At 41.9% G+C, this 25,521-nt stretch overlaps 1 protein-coding gene across 5 annotated transcripts in view; it reads right to left on the bottom strand.

Annotated features, from left to right (window-relative positions):
- The window catches only part of ap3b2 (adaptor related protein complex 3 subunit beta 2), a 100,919-nt gene extending 77,207 nt beyond the window's left edge, over nucleotides 1-23,712 (bottom strand). For all 5 annotated transcript variants that reach the window (XM_020456497.2, XM_020456494.2, XM_031801521.1 and 2 more), the window contains exon 1: nucleotides 23,368-23,712. In XM_020456497.2, coding sequence (XP_020312086.1) covers nucleotides 23,368-23,480 — 113 coding nt within the window. In that variant the 5' untranslated portion in view covers nucleotides 23,481-23,712. The remainder of the gene's footprint in view (nucleotides 1-23,367) is intronic.
- Between the last annotated feature and the right edge of the window lie 1,809 nt (nucleotides 23,713-25,521).

A 25,521-nucleotide genomic window follows, 5' to 3' on the forward strand; every position in this document is an offset into this window, starting at 1 on the left:
AAACAACCAAACCAAGATGGCCGCTTAGATGGCGTACAAACATATTGAGTCTTCTGAGAAATAAACAGAGAGGATGAGTAGGTGTGGGCCACAGGAGAGAGACATTTTTCAGAGAAAAAGCCAGACAAAAATCAATGACATTTAGAGAGGCAGGGGAGGGAAAATAAAGACGATATCAGAACAGACAGTCACACGTACTCCGAGGAGGTGAGAGAGAGGAGAAAGATCAAGTGAAGTGAGCAAAAGCGAGGGAGTCAGGGGAAGCAATGTATTATACACAGTGCCTACAGAAAGTGTTCACACCCCTTAACTTTTTCCACATTTTGTTGTGTTAGATTTTGTGTCAGTGGCCTACACACAATACCCCATCATGTAAACATGGGATTATGTTTTTACACATTTTTACAAATTAATACAAAATGAAAAGCTGAAATGTCTTGAGTCAATAAGTATTCAACTCCTTTGTTATGGCTAGCCTAAATAAGTTCAGGAGTAAAGATATGCTTAACAAGTCACTCTGTGTGCAATAATAGTGTTTAAAATTATTTTTGAATGACTACCTCATTTCTGTAGCCCACACATACAGATTGTAAGGTCTCTCAGTCGAGCAGTACATTTCAAACAAAGATTCAACCACAAAGACAAGGGAGGTTTTCCAATGCCTCGCAAAGAAGGGCACCTATTGGTAGATGGGTAAAATAAAGAAAATGCAGACATTGAATATCCCTTTGAGCATGGTGAAGTTATGAATTACACTTTGGATGGTGGATCAATACACCCAGTCACTACAAAGATACAGTTGTCCTTCGTAACTCAGTTGCCGGAATGGAAGGAAACCACACCATGAAGCCAATTGTGAATTTAAAACAGTTACAGAGTTTAATGGCTGTGACAGGAGAAAACTGAGGATGGATCAACAACATTGTTGTTACTCCACAACACTAACCTTTATTACAGAGTGAAAAGAAGGAAGCATGTACAGAATAAAATATTCCAAAACATGCATCCAATAATGCACTAAAGTAAAACTACAAAAAATGTGCTGCAAATCCAACACAAACCATCACTGAGTACCACTTCATACACTGTGTATACAAAAGGATGTGGACACCCCTTCAAATTAGTGGATTCGGCTATTTCAGCCACAGACGTTGCTGCCAGGTATCTAAAATCGAGTACACAGCCATGCAGACAAACATTGCCAGTAGAATGGCCTTATTGAAGAGCTCAGTGACTTGTGGCACCGTCATAGGATGGCAACTTTCCAGTAAGTCAGTTCATCAAATTTCTGCCCTGCTAGAGCTGCTCCGGTCAACTGCAAGTGCTGTTCTTGTGAAGTGGAAACATCTAGGAGCAACAATGACTCAGCCGCGAAGTGGTAGGCCACACAAGCTCACAGAATGGGACAGTCGAGTGGTGAAGCGCGTAGCGCGTAAAAATCACCGGTCCTTGGTTGCAACACTTACTAACAAGTTCCAAACTGCCTCTGGAAGCAACGTCAGCACAATAATTGTTCGTTGGGGGCTTCATGAAATGGGTTTTCATGGCAGAGCAGCCGCACACAAGCCTAAGATCACCATGCGCAATGCCATGCGTCGGCTGGTGTGGTGTAAAGCTCGCCGCCATTGGACTCTAGTGCAGTGGAAACGCGTTCTCTGGAGTGATGAATCGCGCTTCACCATCTGGTAGTTTGACGGACGAATATGGCGGATACCAGGAGAATGCTACCTGCCGAATGCATAGTGCCAACTGTAAAGTTTGGTGGAGGAGGAATAATGCTTGATGAGGTTCTCCAAGGTGGCATAGCAGTTCAGACGTCTTTTGTCCTCGTCTTGTCGTGTCCTGTATATATATATATTTACAACTTTTTCACATACATTTTATTTTTATTTTCCATCAACTCATCTTCAAAACACTCTCCTGCAACCCGCCTCACCAATGTATATTTATAAAAAAGTATTATTTACCTCAGATCTGTAATCCTCCAAGAAGCTAGCCAGAAACTCCAAGAAGCTAGCCTGAAACTAGCCAGAAGCTAATCCAGAAGCTAGTTCAGAAGCTAGTTGGCTCCTTTACTGGTAAGTCGTTGGTGTTCAGCTAACCACGGTTTGTGGTCATCGGCTATCCTTTGGCTCGAAAGTCTATCGCCAGTTCTGTACGGCGCAGCGCGGCTCGGAGCGGAGCATACCGGACCAATTTTTCTCTCCATGTCCCTGGATTTCGACTGCTCTCTGGACATTCATGCCCGGATCTCACAGCTAGCTAGCTGCTATCCGTGTGACTATCGGCCTTCGTCGATTCCGGAGCAAACATCAATTGTTCCGGAGCTAGCAAGCTCCGTCAATCACTCCTGAGTTCCATCAATCGCACCTGGGCTGCAGTCGCCTATCCGGACCCGTTTTGCTGCCTTCGCGGAGCCCCACCGGGCCTTCACAACTGGACTGCCGACGTTATCTACCCGAAGGGGTTATTCGGCTGGCTCCTCCGTCGCGACGTTACCTGAACGCCCATCTGCGGCCTGCTAACCGTTAGCTGTCTTACCGGCTGCTATCTGAATAGACAATCGGACAATTTTTTTTATTTTTTTATTTTTTTATTTATTTTTTATTATTATTATTATGTTTTCTTCTTGGGCCTCTATAACTATATCTATTGTTTTTATTTTTGTTGTTGTGTGATTTGGATTGATCCCCTCTACCACACGGAACCCCACTAATCTACTGACGGAGCGCAGGAGGTGGCTAACAACAGACCTCCATCCTATGCTAGCTTGCTACCGATGCCCTGGCTAGCTGTCTAAATCACCAACCAACCTCTCCACTCACCGGACCCTTTTGATCACTCGACTAAGCATGCCTCTCCTTAATGTCAATATGTCTTGTCCATTTCTGTTCTGGTTAGTGTTTATTGGCTTATTTCACTGTAGAGCCTCTAGTCCTGCTCACTATACCTTATCCAACCTATTAGTTCCACCACCCACACATGCAATGACATCTCCTGGTTTCAACGATGTTTCTAGAGACAATATCTCTCTCTTCATCACTCAATACCTAGGTTTACCTCCACTGTATTCACATCCTACCATACATTTGTCTGTACATTATACCTTGATGCTATTTTATCGCCCCCAGAAACCTCCTTTTACTCTATGTTCCAGACGTTCTAGACGACCAATTCTCATAGCTTTTAGCCGTACCCTTATTCTACTCCTCCTATGTTCCTCTGGCGATGTAGAGGTGAATCCAGGCCCTGCAGTGCCTAGCTCCACTCCTATTCCCCAGGCGCTCTCTTTTGACGACTTCTGTAACCGTAATAGCCTTGGTTTCATGCATGTTAACATTAGAAGCCTCCTCCCTAAGTTTGTTCTATTCACTGCTTTAGCACACTCTGCCAACCCGGATGTTCTAGCTGTGTCTGAATCCTGGCTTAGGAAGACCACCAAAAACTCAGACATTTTAATTCCAAACTACAACATTTTCAGACAAGATAGAACTGCCAAAGGGGGCGGTGTTGCAATCTACTGCAAAGATAGCCTGCAGAGTTCTGTCCTACTATCCAGGTCTGTACCCAAACAATTCGAACTTCTACTTTTAAAAATCCACCTCTCTAAAAACAAGTCTCTCACCGTTGCCGCCTGCTATAGACCACCCTCTGCCCCAAGCTGTGCTCTGGACACCATATGTGAACTGATTGCCCCCCATCTATCTTCAGAGTTCGTGCTGCTAGGCGACCTAAACTGGAACATGCTTAACACCCCAGCCATCCTACAATCTAAACTTGATGCCCTCAATCTCACACAAATAATCAATGAACCTACCAGGTACCTCCCCAAAACCTTAAACACGGGCACCCTCATAGATATCATCCTAACCAACTTCCCCTCTAAATACACCTCTGCTGTCTTCAACCAAGATCTCAGCGATCACTGCCTCATTGCCTGCATCCGTAATGGGTCAGCGGTCAAACGACCTCCACTCATCACTGTAAAACGCTCCCTGAAACACTTCTGCGAGCAGGCCTTTCTAATCGACCTGGCCGGGGTATCCTGGAAGGATATTGATCTCATCCCGTCAGTAGAGGATGCCTGGATATTTTTTTTAAATGCCTTCCTAACCATCTTAAATAAACATGCCCCATTTAAGAAATTTAGAACCAGGAACAGATATAGCCCTTGGTTCTCCCCAGACCTGACTGCCCTTAACCAACACAAAAACATCCTATGGCGTTCTGCATTAGCATCGAACAGCCCCCGTGATATGCAGCTGTTCAGGGAAGCTAGAAATCATTATACACAGGCAGTTAGAAAAGCCAAGGCTAGCTTTTTCAAGCAGAAATTTGCTTCCTGCAACACTAACTCAAAAAAGTTCTGGGACACTGTAAAGTCCATGGAGAATAAGAACACCTCCTCCCAGCTGCCCACTGCACTGAAGATAGGAAACACTGTCACCACTGATAAATCCACCATAATTGAGAATTTCAATAAGCATTTTTCTACGGCTGGCCATGCTTTCCACCTGGCTACTCCTACCCCGGACAACAGCACTGCACCCCCAACAGCAACTCGCCCAAGCCTTCCCCATTTCTCCTTCTCCCAAATCCATTCAGCTGATGTTCTGAAAGAGCTGCAAAATCTGGACCCCTACAAATCAGCCGGGCTAGACAATCTGGACCCTTTCTTCCTAAAATTATCTGCCGAAATTGTTGCCACCCCTATTACTAGCCTGTTCAACCTCTCTTTCGTGTCGTCTGAGATTCCCAAAGATTGGAAAGCAGCTGCGGTCATCCCCCTCTTCAAAGGGGGGGACACTCTTGACCCAAACTGCTACAGACCTATATCTATCCTACCGTGCCTTTCTAAGGTCTTCGAAAGCCAAGTCAACAAACAGATTACCGACCATTTCGAATCTCACCATACCTTCTCTGCTATGCAATCCGGTTTCAGAGCTGGTCATGGGTGCACCTCAGCCACGCTCAAGGTCCTAAACGATATCTTAACCGCCATCGATAAGAAACATTACTGTGCAGCCGTATTCATTGATCTGGCCAAGGCTTTCGACTCTGTCAATCACCATATCCTCATCGGCAGACTCGACAGCCTTGGTTTCTCAAATGATTGCCTCGCCTGGTTCACCAACTACTTCTCTGATAGAGTTCAGTGTGTCAAATCGGAGGGTCTGCTGTCCGGACCTCTGGCAGTCTCTATGGGGGTGCCACAGGGTTCAATTCTTGGACCGACTCTCTTCTCTGTATACATCAATGAGGTCGCTCTTGCTGCTGGTGAGTCCCTGATCCACCTCTACGCAGACGACACCATTCTGTATACTTCCGGCCCTTCTTTGGACACTGTGTTAACAACCCTCCAGGCAAGCTTCAATGCCATACAACTCTCCTTCCGTGGCCTCCAATTGCTCTTAAATACAAGTAAAACTAAATGCATGCTCTTCAACCGATCGCTACCTGCACCTACCCGCCTGTCCAACATCACTACTCTGGACGGCTCTGACTTAGAATACGTGGACAACTACAAATACTTAGGTGTCTGGTTAGACTGTAAACTCTCCTTCCAGACCCATATCAAACATCTCCAATCCAAAGTTAAATCTAGAATTGGCTTCCTATTTCGCAACAAAGCATCCTTCACTCATGCTGCCAAACATACCCTTGTAAAACTGACCATCCTACCAATCCTCGACTTTGGCGATGTCATTTACAAAATAGCCTCCAATACCCTACTCAACAAATTGGATGCAGTCTATCACAGTGCAATCCGTTTTATCACCAAAGCCCCATATACTACCCACCATTGCGACCTGTACGCTCTCGTTGGCTGGCCCTCGCTTCATACTCGTCGCCAAACCCACTGGCTCCATGTCATCTACAAGACCCTGTTAGGTAAAGTCCCCCCTTATCTCAGCTCGCTGGTCACCATAGCATCTCCCACCTGTAGCACACGCTCCAGCAGGTATATCTCTCTAGTCACCCCCAAAACCAATTCTTTCTTTGGCCGCCTCTCCTTCCAGTTCTCTGCTGCCAATGACTGGAACGAACTACAAAAATCTCTGAAACTGGAAACACTTATCTCCCTCACTAGCTTTAAGCACCAACTGTCAGAGCAGCTCACAGATTACTGCACCTGTACATAGCCCACCTATAATTTAGCCCAAACAACTACCTCTTTCCCAACTGTATTTAATTTTAATTTATTTATTTATTTTGCTCCTTTGCACCCCATTATTTTTTATTTCTACTTTGCACATTCTTCCATTGCAAAACTACCATTCCAGTATTTTACTTGCTATATTGTATTTACTTTGCCATCATGGCCTTTTTTGCCTTTACCTCCCTTCTCACCTCACATTGTATATAGACTTGTTTATACTGCATTATTGACTGTATGTTTGTTTTTACTCCATGTGTAACTCTGTGTCGTTTTATCTGTCGAACTGCTTTGCTTTATCTTGGCCAGGTCGCAATTGTAAATGAGAACTTGTTCTCAACTTGCCTACCTGGTTAAATAAAGGTAAAATAAAATAAATAAATAAAATGGTCTCGGGCTGTTTTTCATGGTTCGGGCTTGGCCCCTTAGTTCCAGTGAAGGGATCTTAACGCTACAGCATACAATTACATTCTAGACAATTCTGTGCTTCCAACTTTGTGGCCACAGTTTGTGAAGGACTTTTCCTGTTTCAGCATGACAATGCCCCCGTGCACAAAGTGCGGTCTGTCAGAAATGGTTTGTCAAGATCGGTGTGGAAGAACTTGACTGGCCTGCACAGAGCCCTGACCTCAACCCCATCGAACACCTTTGGGATGTATTGGAACGCCGACTGTGAGACAGACCGAATCCCCCAAAATCAGTGCCCGACCTGACTAATGCTCTTGTGACTGAAAGGAAGAAAGTCCCCACAGCAATGTTCCAACATCTAGTGGAAAGCCTTCCCAGAAGAGTGGAAGCTGTTATAGCGGCAAAGTGGGGACAAAATCCATATTAATCCATTTTAGAATGAGATGTTCGACAAGCAGGTGTCCACATACTTTTGTAATGTAGTATATTTTCAAGCATGGTTGGTGGTGGTTGCATCATGTTATGGGTATGCTTGTTGTCGGCAAGAACTAGAGTTTTTTTAGGATGAAAATAAATGGAATAGAGCTAAGCACAGGCAAAATCCTAGAGGAAAATCTACTTTCCAACTGCACTGGGAGACAAATTCAACGTTCAGCAGGACAATAACCTAAAACACAAGACCAAATATACAATAGAGTTGCTTACCAAGATGACATTGAATGTTCCTGAGTGGCCTAGTTACAGATTTCACTTAAATCGGGTTGAAAATCTATGGAAAGACTTGAAAATGGCTCTCTAGCAATGATCAACAACCAAATTGACAAATTAATTATTTGCAAATAATGTGCAAATACTGTACAATCCAGGTGTGCAAAGACTCTTAGAGACTTACCCAGATATATCCAGAGCTGTAATTGCTGCTGATTCTACAATTTATGGACTCAGGGGGTGTGAATACTTATACTTTAATATTTCTATATTTCATTTTCAATAAATGTTTTCACATTGTCATTATGGAGTGTTGTGTGTAGATGGGTAAAAAACAACAACATTTAATCCATTTTGAATTCAGGCTGTAACAAAATGTGGAATAAATCAAGGGGTATGAATACTTTCTGAAGGCACTGTAGACTACTGTTGAGATCTTACTCCGAGGGAGTAGTTCGCTGGGGTGAGAATGGTGCTGTTCACAGGTTGAGACCTCAAATCCCACAAACCTTAAAACCTGCTCTCTTCCATTATCCTTGTATACAGTCTATGGTTCCTCCACAGAGAATACAATGGACTTAACCGGACTTAGCTTCACAACCACGCCTCAACCAACGCAGGCTTAACAAGACATTTATTCTCTTCCTTCTCCTGCCTGTTAGTCGATGACTCATTGCTAATAGAAGAACACATTACGTAGGGACGTACAGGCCTCCGTGACTAGAGAATCTTCTGATGTTTAGCATCATGCTAACAGAGGATGATACTAGTCGGCTGGCGTATTGCTCAGCAGGGTGGGACTGTAAATTAGATTTCAATAGATAATGAAGTTATCGATTTTGACAAATGAAAGGAAGGCAAAACTTGTAGAGATTCCTAGCCTGGTCCCAGAGCTGCATATACTAGAGTTGTTTTGGCACAAAACAGATCTGGGACTGGGCTAGTAGATTACGCCACCAAGACAACAACCTATTCAAATAACCTACCCAAAATAACGAGGAGGAACATCTTGACTTTACTGTGTGTAAGCGGTTAGTGGTTTGTCTTTGGCTTACATGACAACATGGAGAATGTTTGTGCAGAAACATGAACATTCGTTCATCTGCTACATCCATCTCCCAGCTGTGTGAATGGCACATTGAAAAAGCAATCCTCTCCAAGGTCTTAATGCTTTTTCTCCACGAACGTCACTTCATCCTACATCTCAACTCAAAATGTTATATTGGAAGCAATGTTCGCTCTATTTTTTTATCTTGAGAAAATTTCAGGTCTGCTGACAGAAAACTCAAACATTCTGTGCATCTTCCGGCACAACGCATTTAATGTTAACAATGGGACTGTACCCGCTTTAAGTTAGTTTTAACAATCGTCAACTAGGCTACTGTGGCTATTTGATCATAATGTAGGCCTACCAGAGTGTCTCAAAATACAACAAAATGAGACAAAAGCAAGCACTTTACCTTACTCGCTCTTCAAAGATGTCTAGAAATGCACACGTTTTGTGCTCTTGTAGGAAGCAATCACTCCCCCATTGCTGACTACAAATGATCTATAACTGGGCTAATAACTTACTAACTAGCAAAGGATATGAACAAATGTACAAATGTGGACACCTCGCTACATGTAACTCACTTTGATCTCAAAACAAGCGCATCTACCCACAACCACTCATGCTGTAAAAACAGTCCAGTTTAAAGTGAATGACACAGATCTATAAATGGCAATGGTCGATTTTCATATAGGCCTACTGCATCTCTGATTGGTTATGGCGCACCGGTCTGTGCAGAGTACATGCCTGAGTCGTGCCAGTCAATTAAATAAAATCATTCTCTGATGTGTTCTGCCGACAACAAAATCTCCTGTATTGTTAGTTTTGCATACTAAGTCTTGCGTAGTTCATTTTGTTTTGTTATGTTGCATTGAAAGTGGCTAATATTGCATCACAATTCCCAAAGTAAAGGGAAAAGTTGAGTGAAATTCAATCTCGTGCTTCTCTGCGCGTGCTAATATTTCTTCTGCTTGGCAGTCCAGGAGAACTGTGCTTTAGAGGGAACATTGATTGTAACCCCACTTCATCCTAATTCATTCAATGCGGAATTTAAGGATTCAAATGGACAATTTGTGAAAGAGCCAAACAGATCCACAAATGGCATCAATCTGTCACGTTTGCGATGACATGGCAGAGAAAAATGCCCTGAGCAACATGGAATGTGGTGGTGACTCGGGCAGGTTTCCAAGGCAACAGCATTTCCTCTGCCATGTTTATACAGAGACCAGCCGACTTGCCATCCTGTGCACCTGGGATACAACAGAACAATGCAAACATGCTGGGTAATTGCACATCAGATAAAAACTAGCTGTCGAGTGGCCATTATTGAACAGGTGACTATGTGCTGCTGCTATGACAATCTAAAACTGGATTTAAAGCTGTATGATGGAGGTATATTGTGTGTGTTGTTGTCTCATCTAGACATGTCATATAAGCAAGGTTTAGGGTCCAACTTTAAGAAATATCTCATGCACAAACCAGTTTGTTCAAGCTCTTTAGTAATTGTTGCTGCTGCTATGACATTCTAAAACAGGATTTAAAGATGGACGATAGTAGTATATTCTCTGTGTGTTGTCTCAACTATACCTGCAATATAGGACAGGCTAAGGGTTAAACTTTTAGTATGTCCATGCACCGGTAGTTTGTTCTCAATATCCTGTAAAAGCCCATTTTCTATGGTATACATTATACGTGCCACTGCCACTAAATCAATCTCTCATTTGAAAGGCCTGAGCTAGATATCTTTCCCATTATGTATGATACCATAAAAAAAAATACTGAATGTACAAATTATTAGGAACACCTGCTCTTTCCATGACAGACTGACCAGATAAATACAGGTAAAAGCTACAGTATGATCCCTTATTGATGTCACTTGTTAAATCCACTTCAATCAGTGTAGATGAAGGGGAGGAGACAGGTTAAAGAAGGATTTTTAAGCCTTAAAATAATTGAGACATGGATTGTGTATGTATGCCATTCCAGCTCTCTCTCCAGATTTTTAGAAGTTCAGCTGTGAAACTATGAAGAAGACGGGATCATTTTTTTAAATGACATTGCTGCAAAATAAAATCTCTGCTTAGAACATAAGATTGCACAGCTAACCAAACATTTCTGCTGAATACATGGTATATACACTGTAAAGCCTTGATACAATAACCATGTTTCCAGCCACATTTTTTATTTGAGTAAAATCATACCATATGAAAAAAAAAATCACAGCTGTGATGGAAACAGGATGTTACAGTACATTTTTTTAAATGCCGACAGATCATTTGTTCGTTCGACAGTGTGGGATATTTTTTGTGTCGGTAAAATTAGTTACAGTGGGGCAAAAAAGTATTTAGTCAGCCACCAATTGTGCAAGTTCTCCCACTTAAAAAGATGAGAGAGGCCTGTAATTTTCATCACTTCAACTATGACAGACAAAATGAGAAAAAGATTATCCAGAAAATCACATTGTAGGATTTTTAATGAATTTATTTGCAAATTATGGTGGAAAATAAGTATGCATGCGATTGTGATGGACGCTGTAGGAGAGAGGAATAACGTCGTAGGAGAGACAAAACGTGATTAAAAAACACCTTAAATATGTTTAGAACTACAAATGAGCAAGCTGCAGAGAGTGGCACAACACAGCGAATAAGAACCAGATATTTGAGGCCATATTCCTTCCTCCTTCAGCACTTTATGGACTCCATTGTTAATCCCCATCATAACAGAGGCATTGTCAGTCCCTATCCACAGGAGTTTCTCTTTTTTTAAGACAACACTTCTCGAGGAAAGCCACAACAGCACGGGCTAAGGATTTGGCATCTCCTCCCTCCAAATTCAACAAGCCCCAGAAATGTTGATACAATTGTCTGCTTGGTGTCACTAAAGTACCCCCAGGTACTTAGAAACACTTACATCTGTGGACTCATTGAGGAGGAGGCTGAAACTCTGGTCACCCACATCTGCGACCAACGTTTTCAGAAAGTATGTTGCTAGAACACCATTAATCATTTCTGTGCACTTTGTCCTGTGCATTTTGAAGTGGGTAGCAGCAGTGGAGTCTGAGAAAGCAGCTCTACATGCTTCTCCAATGTGATCACATCCCAGCATGGAACAGTGCGATAGCTAATGCCATGGTGGCCTCAGCCTTTTTTGCAGAGTCAACTTTTTTAACCATAAATGGCAGCTTGTTTTGGGTGGAACTGTTATAAGGCCTCTTGCCTTTTGAGTATGTTTTTGAGTTGTCATGTGTTTTTTTTTTACATCACTAAGTTTGGCGTAGAAATCAGCCTTACAATACAGGCAGTATGCCCGTGTATCATCTCCAATAAATGGCTTCAACCAGCCTCTGAATTCAGGGTTTGATTCCCACTCCTTTCTGTATTTTGGGTGTACAGTTTAGACTGAGACATGATGAGCTAGCCAGCTAGATTTTTAGCTTATGTCACAGAGAGGCACACACACACAGTGGACAAGGTGAGTAAGTGACTGAGGCTGTGTGAGTCAAATGCAGTGATTTATTTTTGTACAGTTTATTTATTTTAGACAAAAAACATTTTATATTTACATCCCACCCAGAATGTAAGCCAGGGCTGGGGGGGAATGGCAGCACCCACTGCTCGTTGAGAAGAGTAAGAAGAATATGTGCTTTCACATCAGAGTCTCCAAAAGTCTCCAATAACACCAGAAAAAGTCGCTAGATTTGTCGCTAGTTGATTTTTTGAAAAATTGTCGCTAGAGGGGTCTGAATACTCGCTAAATATAGCGACAAAGTCACTAAATTGGCTACACTGGCCAAGACCAGAGTAGGCACATTTGCTATTTAATGCAACAGTTTTTGTAGCAAAACTACGGTAGAGTTGAAAAAGCGATGGAAACACATTTAACTTTAGATTTTTATTCGGTACATGAAAAATGTTGTGTGCAGTACGTCATCACGCACTGAATGGAAAATACGCATCTTTTGTTTTTGCAGATTTGAGAATATTTGCATTAAAATCTGTAGCCAATTGGATGGAAACCTAGCTATTAATTAAGTGGCCAAGAATAATTATATTGTTTTTGAAAATTGTGAATTTACACTTGATATCCCAATTCACTAAATTCACCTTCACTCTTTCTGTGTGAAACGTTCAATTATCTTAAATCAATTAGTTTATCTAAAATTGGATTATTTGTGATTTTCATAGTTTTATCACAGGTTGCACTCTGTCTCACTAGGGTTGCAAACATGGCCAGCTAAATCCATGGAATATTTACAAAAAAATTATGAGTCAGAAACTTGGCGTGCCTAGCTGGTTGGGGGGGGGGTTCTCTGACACAGACTGTGTGTACCCATTGAACCCACTCAAGGCCATCCTGCCATGGAATAAATAGCAATACAGTGAAAAAGCCTTCAACACAGTGACTTAACTGTGAGCACCATCTGCTGGGGTAAATGCTTCAGTACACTTTAATCGAAGGTTATCTATTGTCAATAACATTGACTTTTGTGCTTATGTCAACAATTGCAGGTTAGTATGTCACTGCAAATATGTCAACGTATAGTATATTGATGGTATAATAAGGGGTATTAAGGGTTTGTGCATTGAGTATTTCACAATTGCTTTTGCAGGGGTGCTTTTATGTACTGGAGGCTAGTTTGTTTTGCCATTACTCATCCACTAAAGCCTAAAGAAGACCAAAATATGTCATATGTGAAAAAAGTTTATTACAAGACAATTTTTATGCCAATTGTTTATCCCAATAGACAGTTGAGTATTTTAGACCATCATGTCATGGTTAAAAAAACATGGAGCTTGCTTGCAAATGAACTCTGGGATCACAGTTATGGCAATCATTTCACTGTGAATACATCATGGCAATCTCCAAACGGATCTCCAAGAGAGTAAGTGGAACTCCTGTTTGGTAAAGCCTACCTTTAAATGGTGATGGTGATGTAAAAACACCATCAAAAGTGAGCTGGCCTATTTAACGTAAGAGCAATTTGAATGATTCCTCACCAATTAGTGGTTGTGATTAACCACTAACCATTAACCACTAACCATTAACCACTAACCATTAACCATTAACCACTAACCATTAACCATTAACCACTAACCATTAACCACTCACCATTAACCATTAACAATTAACCACTAACCATTAACCATTAACCACTAACCATTAACCATTAACCACTAACCATTAACCATTAACCACTAACCATTAACCATTAACCATTAACCACTAACCATTAACCACTAACCATTAACCATTAACCACTAACCACTAACCATTAACCATTAACCACTAACCATTAACCACTAACCACTAACCACTAACCATTAACCATTAACCATTAACCACTAACCATTAACCATTAACCACTAACCATTAACCATTAACCATTAACCATAATGTTTCTGAGTGAAAATCTTTCAAAAGATGTCGAAGGAAAAACATGAAAGGTGTTCAAACAAAGGAGTGAATGTGTAATAAAACAGGATTCATTTCTAGCTTAGTCACTACATACAGTAGGCCAGTCACTAGACTACACGGCTCCCCAGACACATATAAAGGCTACACTTCTAGTGCTGTGAATCAGATATCTAGACTAGGATCATCAAATATACCAACATACCAGACCAGAACCTCTACATGGCCAGGAAATTAACTTTTTTTAAATCACACAAGGTGATAGCATCTTTGCTCTTGGCTTCAGCAACACACACACACACACACACACACACACACACACACACACACACACACACACACACACACCTCCCATTTTGCATATTTAATGCATTCATTTCACAGGCACCTAAATATAGCCCCTACCTGGAGTGCATCCCAAATGGCACTTTACTCACTATATCGTGCACTACCTTTGACCAGGGCCCATAGGGAATAGGGTTACATGTGGGACACATGACCAGAGTTATGCGTGCGTAAATGGAACATAATTCCCTTTTTTATGGACTTTTTTCTCTCAACGCATCTGCTGACCTTAGACTAAGCATGGGAATGGCATGCTATTTGTTTGGAGTGGAGACCAAAGAAATGAACGTGGCGAGTTGTGTCTACAGATACGCCGTATTCCAACCTAGACTTAATTCCCTAATAATTCCACCACCTTTATGTGCGATAAAGCGTTGGAATAAGGTCAAGCAACCTGTTGGTTCCAAGTGGAAAACCATCAAATTTATTTTTCCCAGATAGAAATAAAACCATTCTCCATGAAATGTAATTTACAAATTGATCAGAGCGATTGATAAGAATGGTAAGCCGTTTGGATAAGGGGATTGTAAACATAAATGACCATTTAAAAAAAATCTATAAATCTATTTTGTCTTGTGATCGCTGGAGATAAATGTTAAACAAGTCATAATGGCAGCAAACTGAAGCATACATAGCTTATCACCATTTCCACAGTGAAGTTTATTAAATGCTGGCCTTTATAATTTGCAAGGATGAAAGAGACTCACTCTATAGGCTTCTGTTGACATGCGCAAATAACAGTATAGTGCCAAACCTACCTAATTGATTTATGATTTATAGAATGTTTTAATTATATCACCGGACTTTCCAAGGTATTTGTTTTTTTTACAATTTTGATCATATCAAATTTTTTCCACTAATCGGTAGCCAGAGTCGGGTATACCCACATACAGTGCCTTGTGAAAATATTCAGACCCCTTGACTTTTTCCACATTTTGTTAGGTTACAGCCTTATTCTAAAATTGATTAAATAGTTTTTTTCCCCCTCATCAATCTACACACAATACCCCATAATGACAAAGCAAAAACAGTTTTTTAGAAAAACTGAAATATTACATTCACGTAAGTATTCAGACCCTTTACAAAGTACTTTTGTTGAAGCACCTTTGGCAGCGATTACAGCCTCGAATCTTATTGGGAATGACACTACAAGCTAGGCACACCTGTATTTGGGGAGTTTCTCCCATTCTTTTCCTATCAAGCTCTGTCAGGATGGTTGGGGAGCGTCGCTGCACAGCTATTTTCAGGTCTCTCCAGAGATGTTAGATCGGGCTCAAGTCTGGGATCTGGCTGGGTCATTCAAGGACTTTCAGACACTTGTCCCGAAGCCACTCCTGTATTGTCTTGGCTGTGTGCTTAGGGTCGTTGTCCTGTTGGAAGGTGAACCTTCGCCCCAGTCTGAAGTCCTGAGCCCTATGGAGCAGATTTTCATCAAGGATCTCTCTGTACTTTGTTCCTTTCATCTTTCCCTCATTCCTGACTAGTCTTCCAGTCCCTGCCGCTGAAAAACATCCCCACAGCATGATGCTGCCACCACCATGCTTCACTGTAAGGATGGTGCCAGGTTTCCTCCAGATGTGACGCTTGGCATTCAGGCCAAAGAGTTCAATCTTGGTTTCACCAGACCAGACAATCTTGTTTCTCATGGTTTGAGTCCTCTAGTCCTCTAACTCCAAACGGGCTGTCATGTGCCTTTTACTGATGAGTGGCTTCCGTCTGGCCTTTCTACCATAAAGGTCTGATTGGTGGAGTACTGCAGAGATGGTTGTCATTCTGAAAGGATCTCCCATCTCCATAGAGGAACTCTGGAGCTCTGTCAGAGTGACCATCGGGTCCTTGGTCACCTCCCTGACCACCTCCCTCACCCCAGAGAATGCAATTCCACTGCTCCAGAGGCCAATGGCGGCGAGCTTTACACCATTACAGCCGATGCTTGGCATTTCACAAGGTGATGTTAGGCTTGTGTGCGGCTGTTCGGCCATGGAAACCCATTTCATGAAGCTCCCGATGAATAGTTATTGTGCTGACATTGCTTCAAGAGGCAGTTTGGAACTCGATAGTGAGTGTTGCAATCAAGGACAGATGATTTATGTGCTACGCGCCTCAGCACTCGACTGTCCCATTCTGTGAGCTTGTGTGGTCTACCACTTTGCGGCTGAGCCGTTGTTGCTCATAGATGTTTCCACTTCACAAGAACAGCACTTACAGTTGACCGGGGCAGCTCTAGCAGGGCAGAAATTTGACGAACTGACTTGTTGGAAAGGTGGCATCCTATGACGATGCCACATTGAAAGTCAGTGAGCGCTACATGCAATGTTTGTCTATGGAGATTGCATGGCCATGTGCTCGATTTTTATACACCTGTCATTAACGGGTGTGGCTGAAATAGCCAGATCCACTACTTTGAAGGGGTGCCCACATACTTCTGTATACAGTGCCTTGCGAAAGTATTCGTCCCCCTTGAACTTTGCGACCTTTTGCCACATTTCAGGCTTCAAACATAAAGATATAAAACTGTATTTTTTTGTGAAGAATCAACAACAAGTGGGACACAATCATGAAGTGGAACGACATTTATTGGATATTTCTAACTTTTTTAACAAATCAAAAACTGAAAAATTGGGCGTGCAAAATTATTCAGCCCCCTTAAGTTAATACTTTGTAGCGCCACCTTTTGCTGCGATTACAGCTGTAAGTCACTTGGGGTATGTCTCTAGCAGTTTTGCACATCGAGAGACTGAAATTTTTCCCCATTCCTCCTTGCAAAACAGCTCGAGCTCAGTGAGGTTGGATGGAGAGCATTTGTGAACCGCAGTTTTCAGTTCTTTCCACAGGTTCTCAATTGGATTCAGGTCTGGACTTTGACTTGGCCATTCTAACACCTGGATATGTTTATTTTTGAACCATTCCATTGTAGATTTTGCTTTATGTTTTGGATCATTGTCTTGTTGGAAGACAAATCTCCGTCCCAGTCTCAGGTCTTTTGCAGACTCCATCAGGTTTTCTTCCAGAATGGTCCTGTATTTGGCTCCATCCATCTTCCCTTCAATTTTAACCATCTTCCCTGTCCCTGCTGAAGAAAAGCAGGCCCAAACCATGATGCTGCCACCACCATGTTTGACAGTGGGGATGGTGTGTTCAGGGTGATGAGCTGTGTTGCTTTTACGCCAAGCATAACGTTTTGCATTGTTGCCAAAAAGTTCAATTTTGGTTTAATCTGACCAGAGCACCTTCTTCCACATGTTTGGTGTGTCTCCCAGGTGGCTTGTGGCAAACTTTAAACAACACTTTTTATGGATATCTTTAAGAAATGGCTTTCTTCTTGCCACTCTTCCATAAAGGCCAGATTTGTGCAATATACGACTGATTGTTGTCCTATGGACAGAGTCTCCCACCTCAGCTGTAGATCTCTGCAGTTCATCCAGAGTGATCATGGGCCTCTTGGCTGCATCTCTGATCAGTCTTCTCCTTGTATGAGCTGAAAGTTTAGAGGGACGGCCAGGTCTTGGTAGATTTGCAGTGGTCTGATACTCCTTCCATTTCAATATTATCGCTTGCACAGTGCTCCTTGGGATGTTTAAAGCTTGGGAAATCTTTTTGTATCCAAATCCGGCTGCCTGGTGTGTTCCTTGTTCTTCATGATGCTCTCTGCGCTTTTAATGGACCTCTGAGACTATCACAGTGCAGGTGCATTTATACGGAGACTTGATTACACACAGGTGGATTGTACACCAAATTTAAAGGGATGGTGTTACGGCTTTCTTCCGTCGAAGGAGAGTCGGACCAAAATGCAGCGTGGTTAGTTCGATACATCTTTAATATAGAAAAAACACGAACAATACAAAAACAACAAACGGAAATGTGAAAACCTATACAGCCTATCTGGTGAAATACAAACACACTGAGAAGGGAACAATCACCCACAAACACACAGTGAAACCCAGGCTACCTAAATATGGTTCCCAATCAGAGACAACGAGAATCACCTGACTCTGATTGAGAACCTCAGGCAGCCATAGACTATGCTAGACACCCCTACTCAGCCACAATCCCAATACCTACTAAAACACCCAATACCACAACACAACACAAAATAACCCCATGTCACACCCTGGCCTGACCAAAATAAACATATAAACACAAAATACTAAGACCAGGGCGTGACAGATGGCTTTAGACAAATTTACTGAAAACCATTTTGAATGAACTTCATGAGAAAATCTGTTGGTTGGAGGGTTTTCAGCGGTTGAATTCAATTTATTCAGGGCACGCATGGGAACCAGGCCTGCAAAGCCTGTTATGCACCTACATAAGGTAAGTCTGAACATCAACTTCTGAGAAGTGTGTAGGAAAGGCGTAAATCTGAATCGGGCCCATAGTATATAACACAGTCTGTCTCCAAAGGATATTGTAAAATTAATTTTAAAATGTATTCAATGAAATATCAGGTGCATGATACATTTTTTATCACAACATTAAATATGTTTACAGGGATAGTTCACCCAAATTACAAAATTACATATTGGTTTCCTTACCCTATAAGCGGTCTATTGACAAGGTACGACAGCAATCCATGCTTTGGTTAAAAGGAGCTGCATGGTCAATCCGACGTCTGCATTGGCCGTGCAGCATTTACGGGGATACGGTAGAAGGCATTCATACTTCTTGCTCTTCACCGAGCAGAGCAGCACTGTTGTGAAGGAAGTTGTCAAGGAAGTAAGTTTGTGTTTATACAGGACCTCCCGCCCCCACCTCCCATCAACCAATCATGTCAATGCGGAGCTATACAGAGCCCTATGCATTGTTACAAAATTTGGGCGGCGCATGGTGATGCAGCACGAAACTCAATTGGCCTCTGCATGCCTCCGGAGGATCCGCAATTGCGTCACACCATCCATATGGCCCCTATGAATTTTTTGTTGTTGAAAAAAGCATAAATTGTCTCTTAGTTTCCCTGGTGTGGTTAACCACATACTTAGGGATGTGGCGGTGATGAGATTTTGTCAGCCGGTGATTGTCAAGCAAATAACTGCCGGTCTCACAGTAGGTAATCAAACGTTAACTAACATGAATACATTTAGCATCTCATCGCTTCCACGCATCGGGTCTTTGTCACAGGCTACAAGTGAAGACAGACACATTGGGGACAACTGTGATCATCCTTATCCAATTCTGAGGTGCATTTTGAAGATATTGGAAGAACTGTCCACCTGTACTTTTCGTCAGTCAACAAAATGAGTAGGCCTAATGAACAGCAAAGGCAGTAGCCTATGTCAATCTACTATCCCCCCATAGTACAAAAGTTAACCTATTCTATTCTGTGTGAGGAATAAATATTCCAAACATAGTCTGGGATGTGATAGATTCCAAATTAATACAACCACTACCATCAAAAAAAAGTTTTCAAGCAATGTGGCTGACACAACAGATCAGAACATTTGGCTTAAAATGTTGATAAACTATTAGGCTATTTCTTCACATTATAAGCGCAGTAAAGCGCATATGTTCGAAAATACTGTCAATTAGCAGTAAAAAACACCAAAATCAACTCCAATACAAATATTCATGTAATGCTTTCATTAAAAAGGTTCATTTTTATAGTATGCATGCCAGTTAAGCCCTACACTCATTGTAAAACTGATTAATGTGCTTAATTTTTAAAAAGTTTGGAGCTACGTAAGCCTACAGTCGACAACATAAGGTCTGGGGACTCTTAACAGTTGCATAGATTTCTGTGTGCGCCATTTCTGAAAAGTCTGCGCATGTACACAAATATTGAGATTTATAAACTTGCCATATATACATGGTTGTGTTATAAATCAGACCTCTTGTAAAACTGTGCACATGAACGAGCATTAAAACTCAGTTTGGAAAACGCCCAGCATTCACCTTTTATGGTGACAATAACGCCATTTATTTGCTGTAAAATGTGAAACTATTTGAATTAGGCCATGGCAGTTTCTATAATATATATATATATATATAGTGGCACACCAGGGGGTTTGGTCAAGACGTTTACACAGATCAGACACAGACAGAGTAGGATTAGCTCGGTTTCAATGGTGTTTATTTAAAAAATCAATTAAAATTAAAGGATAGGTTTCCCCCATGAGACCCTCTCCGGGATAATGTGCTTAATTTAAAAAAGTTGTTTGGCCACTTTAGTTGTGATACAAACCTTATCAGGCCTATGGGCTTGGCTACATGAGGTGTGTGACTATTATTTGAAAAAGGTCACAAAAAACAAGGCATGTGCTGTTTCTTGCCTTACTGCACACAAGCTGGGCATCATTCACACGTGATAATATATAATTCACAAGTGATAGGCTAATATTGTCACCCATCACACTATTCTTTATATAATCTTTTGTCTTTACATATACTAAATAATATATGCGTGAAATTTGTTTGGATTTAGAATGGACCAGGGGCAGGGGAAAAAATACATGACATGTCTGCACTTAAATAGCGAATTAAGTACGCTTTTCCCATGGTTCATTATCATGCCAGCCAGGTAGACTATACTCCTGTTGTAAAGAGAAGCAATGTGCTTAATATTAGGAAGGTTGAGAAATAAATATAGTTGGCCTAGTCTATAGAAAGCTGATGGGATCCTCCTATTTTTAATAGAGAACATCACTCTGTTTTTTCACGCAATTTCTTAGCCTATTGAAATGTTGCGCAACATGAGCTCATGAGCTCATGAAGTGTTTGATTAGATTTTCTAATACATTTGCATTAATGACAGAGTGATTAGAGGGACAATAGAGTGCTGAGTACCAGGCAGTTAGCAAGTTTGGTAGCCTACTAATGATCATCAGCAGCATCAGAGCTTGGAGAATCCTAATTACCATGACTAAATGGTTACGTGGAATTTGACTGCCGTCACAACTTGTGACCGCCGGTGTGGCGGTAATACGGTCACCGTAACAGCCCTACACATACTGACGTTTTAGCATTTGTGGCACAAATACCATTCAAGTCATGGGACCGATATTAGCAATTTTCACACATCATCTTCAAATCATCTATAAGTGACTTTGTTGAGCTTCACAATCAATTTTAAATACTTGTGGACGTTATGCGCAAAACAATGCTAATATTGGTCCTATAATTTGAATGGGACTTTTTTGTCACAAATGCTAAAACGTTAGCATATGGAAACGGTGCCATGAAAACTAAACCAAAGAATGAAATATTGTCATATCTTGTCCATATGCTGCTTAAAAGGTAAGGAAACCAGTGTGTCATTTTGTAATTTGGGTGAACTATCCCTTTAAGTATAAAAATGGGATTACCCGATAAATGTATAAACATTGCCACATTTTTGCAAAAGCACCAGATGTGGCTTAATGACCTTTTATAACACCCTCTATGTAGTACTATAACTTTGCTTACGAATGATTAGTTAACCATTATGTTGTGATTGTGGAGACTATGAAGCCTTTATAATTGGTTGTTATGCCTGTTTTAAAGGTGTGACCAATGAAACAAACACCTACAAAGCACAGATGCAAAAGTTGGACCTTTATGAGGTTCTTATTTTACATGAAAAATTGTTTGTGATCATTCCAATGCAGCCATGCAGGCACATATCAAATAACACATGTCGCTGTGACATCAATGTTTCCTATTTTATGAAGAAAGCATCAATGTAAAATTGACAGCTCAAGCAAAGGCAGCTGGGATGACCTGTCCTGACCTGCATATTTTACTCTAGCTTTCTCACTGGAGCCATAGACTTATACAGTAATCTTGGTACCCTGAACCAAACAGTGACAGAAGAGACTTATACAGTATAAGTGTCTACCCTGACTTGGGCATTTTAATAGTGTTACCAGTGCTCCTTTTCTCCAATGCACTTTATTGCATTGCACTTAGAGCAGGTTGGGGTTGATGCCTGCAGCAATCAATGAACTGCAGATAAGAGCAGAAGTGACAGGTAGGCAGACTGCCCTTTCCTCTGCCCTGCACTCTTCAATCAAATCAAATAGCTCCATAGATCCAGGATCCAAGAGAATACACTCGACACACACAATAAGCTACAAACTAGTTTCAATAGCAAGTTCAGTAGCAGCATCAGTGTCTCCCCCTACTCCCTCATCAATCTCAAATAACATGAATACAACAATACTGATAAATAATACAGTACAATTGAATAGCACTGTCTAGACCTGCAATGATTAGACTCAACAGAGCATTGTGTAGGGTCAAACATCAGATTCAGACAGCACAGTTAATCAACTGAATTATTTAAATGGCAAACTTTATATCTCAGATATTCATTTTTTGTTAATCAAATCACATGTTATTAGTGTAATATCGCAGTGAATATCGGTTGATAGCAGCCTATTAATTGTCTTAGTTTGCCTTCGCTTTCTTAACCTTTTGCCAAGTGGCCAAAAATGGAAATTATATTCATCACAGTTCCCTAATTGCCCTTCAAGAGTAGGCTATACAGACAAGGCCACTTGAAACGACCTTTCTGGAGAGCAGCATTCTGTGAACACAAGCCACTTCGCCCAACACACACACCGTCCTCTTCAGCACCACGGAGCTGTCCGGTCCGCGGTTCTGCAAATATATAGAAAACGAACGCTCCTTACGTAGACTATTATGAAGATTATTATGTCTAGTTTCATTTGTAGTATCAATTTCCAGCAACAATCTATCGCATATTTCCCCCTCCTATCATGTTTGGTTGACTAGGCACTGTAAACTGATTTCTAATGGGACAGCGTTTTGGACGAATAGGCTATGCTACACACGAGTGAGTGGTCAGCCCGATTCGCGTTCAACTCAGATTAAGAATTTAAAATGTAGCCTATAGCCTAGATAGAATACTGAACAATTGCGCTATGTGATAGCAATCTGTCAATAAATAAACCCAATCTAACAGAATATGCATATCGCTTCTGCGGCCTAGTCTCATTTATATTGGCCCAACACCAAATCACTGTAAGATTCAGAGCTTCAGCCCTGATGGCCTTGTCGTTGGTAGCAGCATACGGCAGTTTTCCCAAGCAAATAATCTAGGACTCAAGAAAATACACAACTATGACTGTTAAAACACATATTTTTCAATCGAAGTAAACTACGTTGGAGACATTTTTTATTCTAACGTCCCCAAGCCTATAAAGCCCGTTCAAGCGCCGCTTCCTCTCCATCTTGACAGGCAGGAAATTGCATCCACCTCGCACCTCCCCCATAAACTGCCCATGATATTTCAATATGACAACATTAAACATAACCGCGACAAACGCAAGCGGCCACGGGTTTTTGCACCTACCTTTTGTAGTCGGAGGAGAAAATCCCTCCGCTGGCCGGGTCGTGGCCATATTCGGGCTCCCCGACATTCGAGGAGCCCCCTTTTTCATCATTGAAAGCGGAGCTAGCAGACATTTCAGCAGCTTCTTTGGAACACAATGATGGAGATTTAGTGCGGCGGTCAGGGCACCTCTTAAAGGCACACTACCCGCTATCTCCCCTCTATTCTCTGTGACACACCGTCACCAAGTAGACTAGGTTATCCCCAACATTAGAGCTACGTAAGCCTACAGTCGACAACATATGGTCTGGGGACTCTTAACAGTTGCGTAGATTTCTGTGTGCGCCATTTCTGAAAAGTCTGCGCATGTACACAAATATTGAGATTTATAAACTTGCCATATATACATGGTTGTGTTATAAATCAGACCTGTTGTAAAACTGTGCACATAAACGAGCATTAAAACTCCGTTTGGAAAACGCCCAACATTCACCTTTTATGGTGACAATAACGCCATTTATTTGCTGTAAAATGTGAAACTATTTGAATTAGGCCATGGCAGTTTCTATAATATATATATATATATATAGTGGCACACCAGGGGGTTTGGTCAAGACGTTTACACAGATCAGACACAGACAGAGTAGGATTAGCTCGGTTTCAATGGTGTTTATTTAAATAATCAATACAAATTAAAGGATAGGTTTCCCCCATGAGACCCTCTCCGGGATACCGTCTTCTGGGTTCCGGGTCTTGCTATATCCTGTCGTGCACAAAAACGGAACTCCCTCCTTTTAGCTCGGGCACCGTGTCCAACTATATTGAAGTCACCTTTCTTCCCCCAATCCCTCTCTTTGTGTGCTGCCCCTCTGGCAGCTTTATGGGACTCGTACAAGCTGGTGAGCAATCAGCCCCAATTAGTCCTGGCCGGAGAGCCCGTCGAGACCTGGCACGTCCAGCAGAGGGAGCCATCGCCTCGTGATGTAGACTCCCGTCTGCCACCAGGCCTCGACGAATCTCCCCCTGGTGGCTGACCTGCCTTACGCCACAATATAGTACCAGTCAAAGTTCGGACACATCTACTCATTCCATGGTTTTTCTTTATTTATACTATTTTCCACATTGAAGTCAATATGCCTTGTCTATTGCTGTTTTGGTTAGTCATTTTTTGTCTTATTTCACTGTAGAGCCTCCAGCCCTGCTCAATATGCCTTAGCCCTTATGTTCCACCCCCACACATGCAGTGACCACACCTGGCTAAATTGGTGCCTCTAGAGACAAAACCTCTCTCATCGTCACTCAATGCCTAGGCTTACCTCCACTGTACTCACATCCTACCATACCCTTGTCTGTACATTATGTCTTGAATCTATTCTTCCGCACCCAGAAACATGCTCCTTTTACTCTCTGTCCGAACGTACTAGATAACCAGTCATTTTATCCTTTCGCCGTACTCTTATCCTACTCCTCCTCTGTTTCTCTGGTGATGTAGAGGTGAATACAGGCCCTGCAGCCCCCAGCACCACTCCCTGTCCCCAGGTGCTCTCATTTGTTGACATCTGTCACCGTAAAAGCATTGATTTCATGCATGTTAACATTAGAAGCCTCCTCCATATGTTTGTTTTATTCACTGCTTTAGCACATTCCGCCAACACAGATGTCCTAGCCGTGTCTGAATTCTGGCTTAGGAAGGCCACCAAAAATCCTGAAATTTCCATCCCTGACTATAACAATTTCCAACAAGATAGAGCTACCAAAGGGGGCACGGTTGCAATCAACTGCAGAGATAGCCTGCAGAGTTCTGTCATTCTATCCAGGTCTGTGCCCAACCAATTCTAGCTTCTACTTTTAAAACTCCATCTTTCCAGAAACAAGTCTCTCACTGTTGCCGCTTGTTATAGACCCCCTTCAGCCCCCAGCTGTGCCCTGGACACCTTATGTGAATTGATCGCCCCCCATCTATCTTCAGAGTTTGTACTGTTAGGTGACCTAAACTGGGATATGCTTAACACCCCAGCCGTGCTACAATCTAAGCTAGATGCCGACTATCTCACAAAAAAGAATCAAGGCGCCTACGAAGGGAAAAACCCTAAAAACCCTAATAACCATGGGCTCCCTCTTAGATATCATCTAGACCAACTTGCCCTCTAAATACACCTCTGCTGTCTTCAACCA

Source organism: Oncorhynchus kisutch, linkage group LG22 (genome assembly GCF_002021735.2).
Source record: "Oncorhynchus kisutch isolate 150728-3 linkage group LG22, Okis_V2, whole genome shotgun sequence".
Taxonomy (NCBI): domain Eukaryota; kingdom Metazoa; phylum Chordata; class Actinopteri; order Salmoniformes; family Salmonidae; genus Oncorhynchus; species Oncorhynchus kisutch.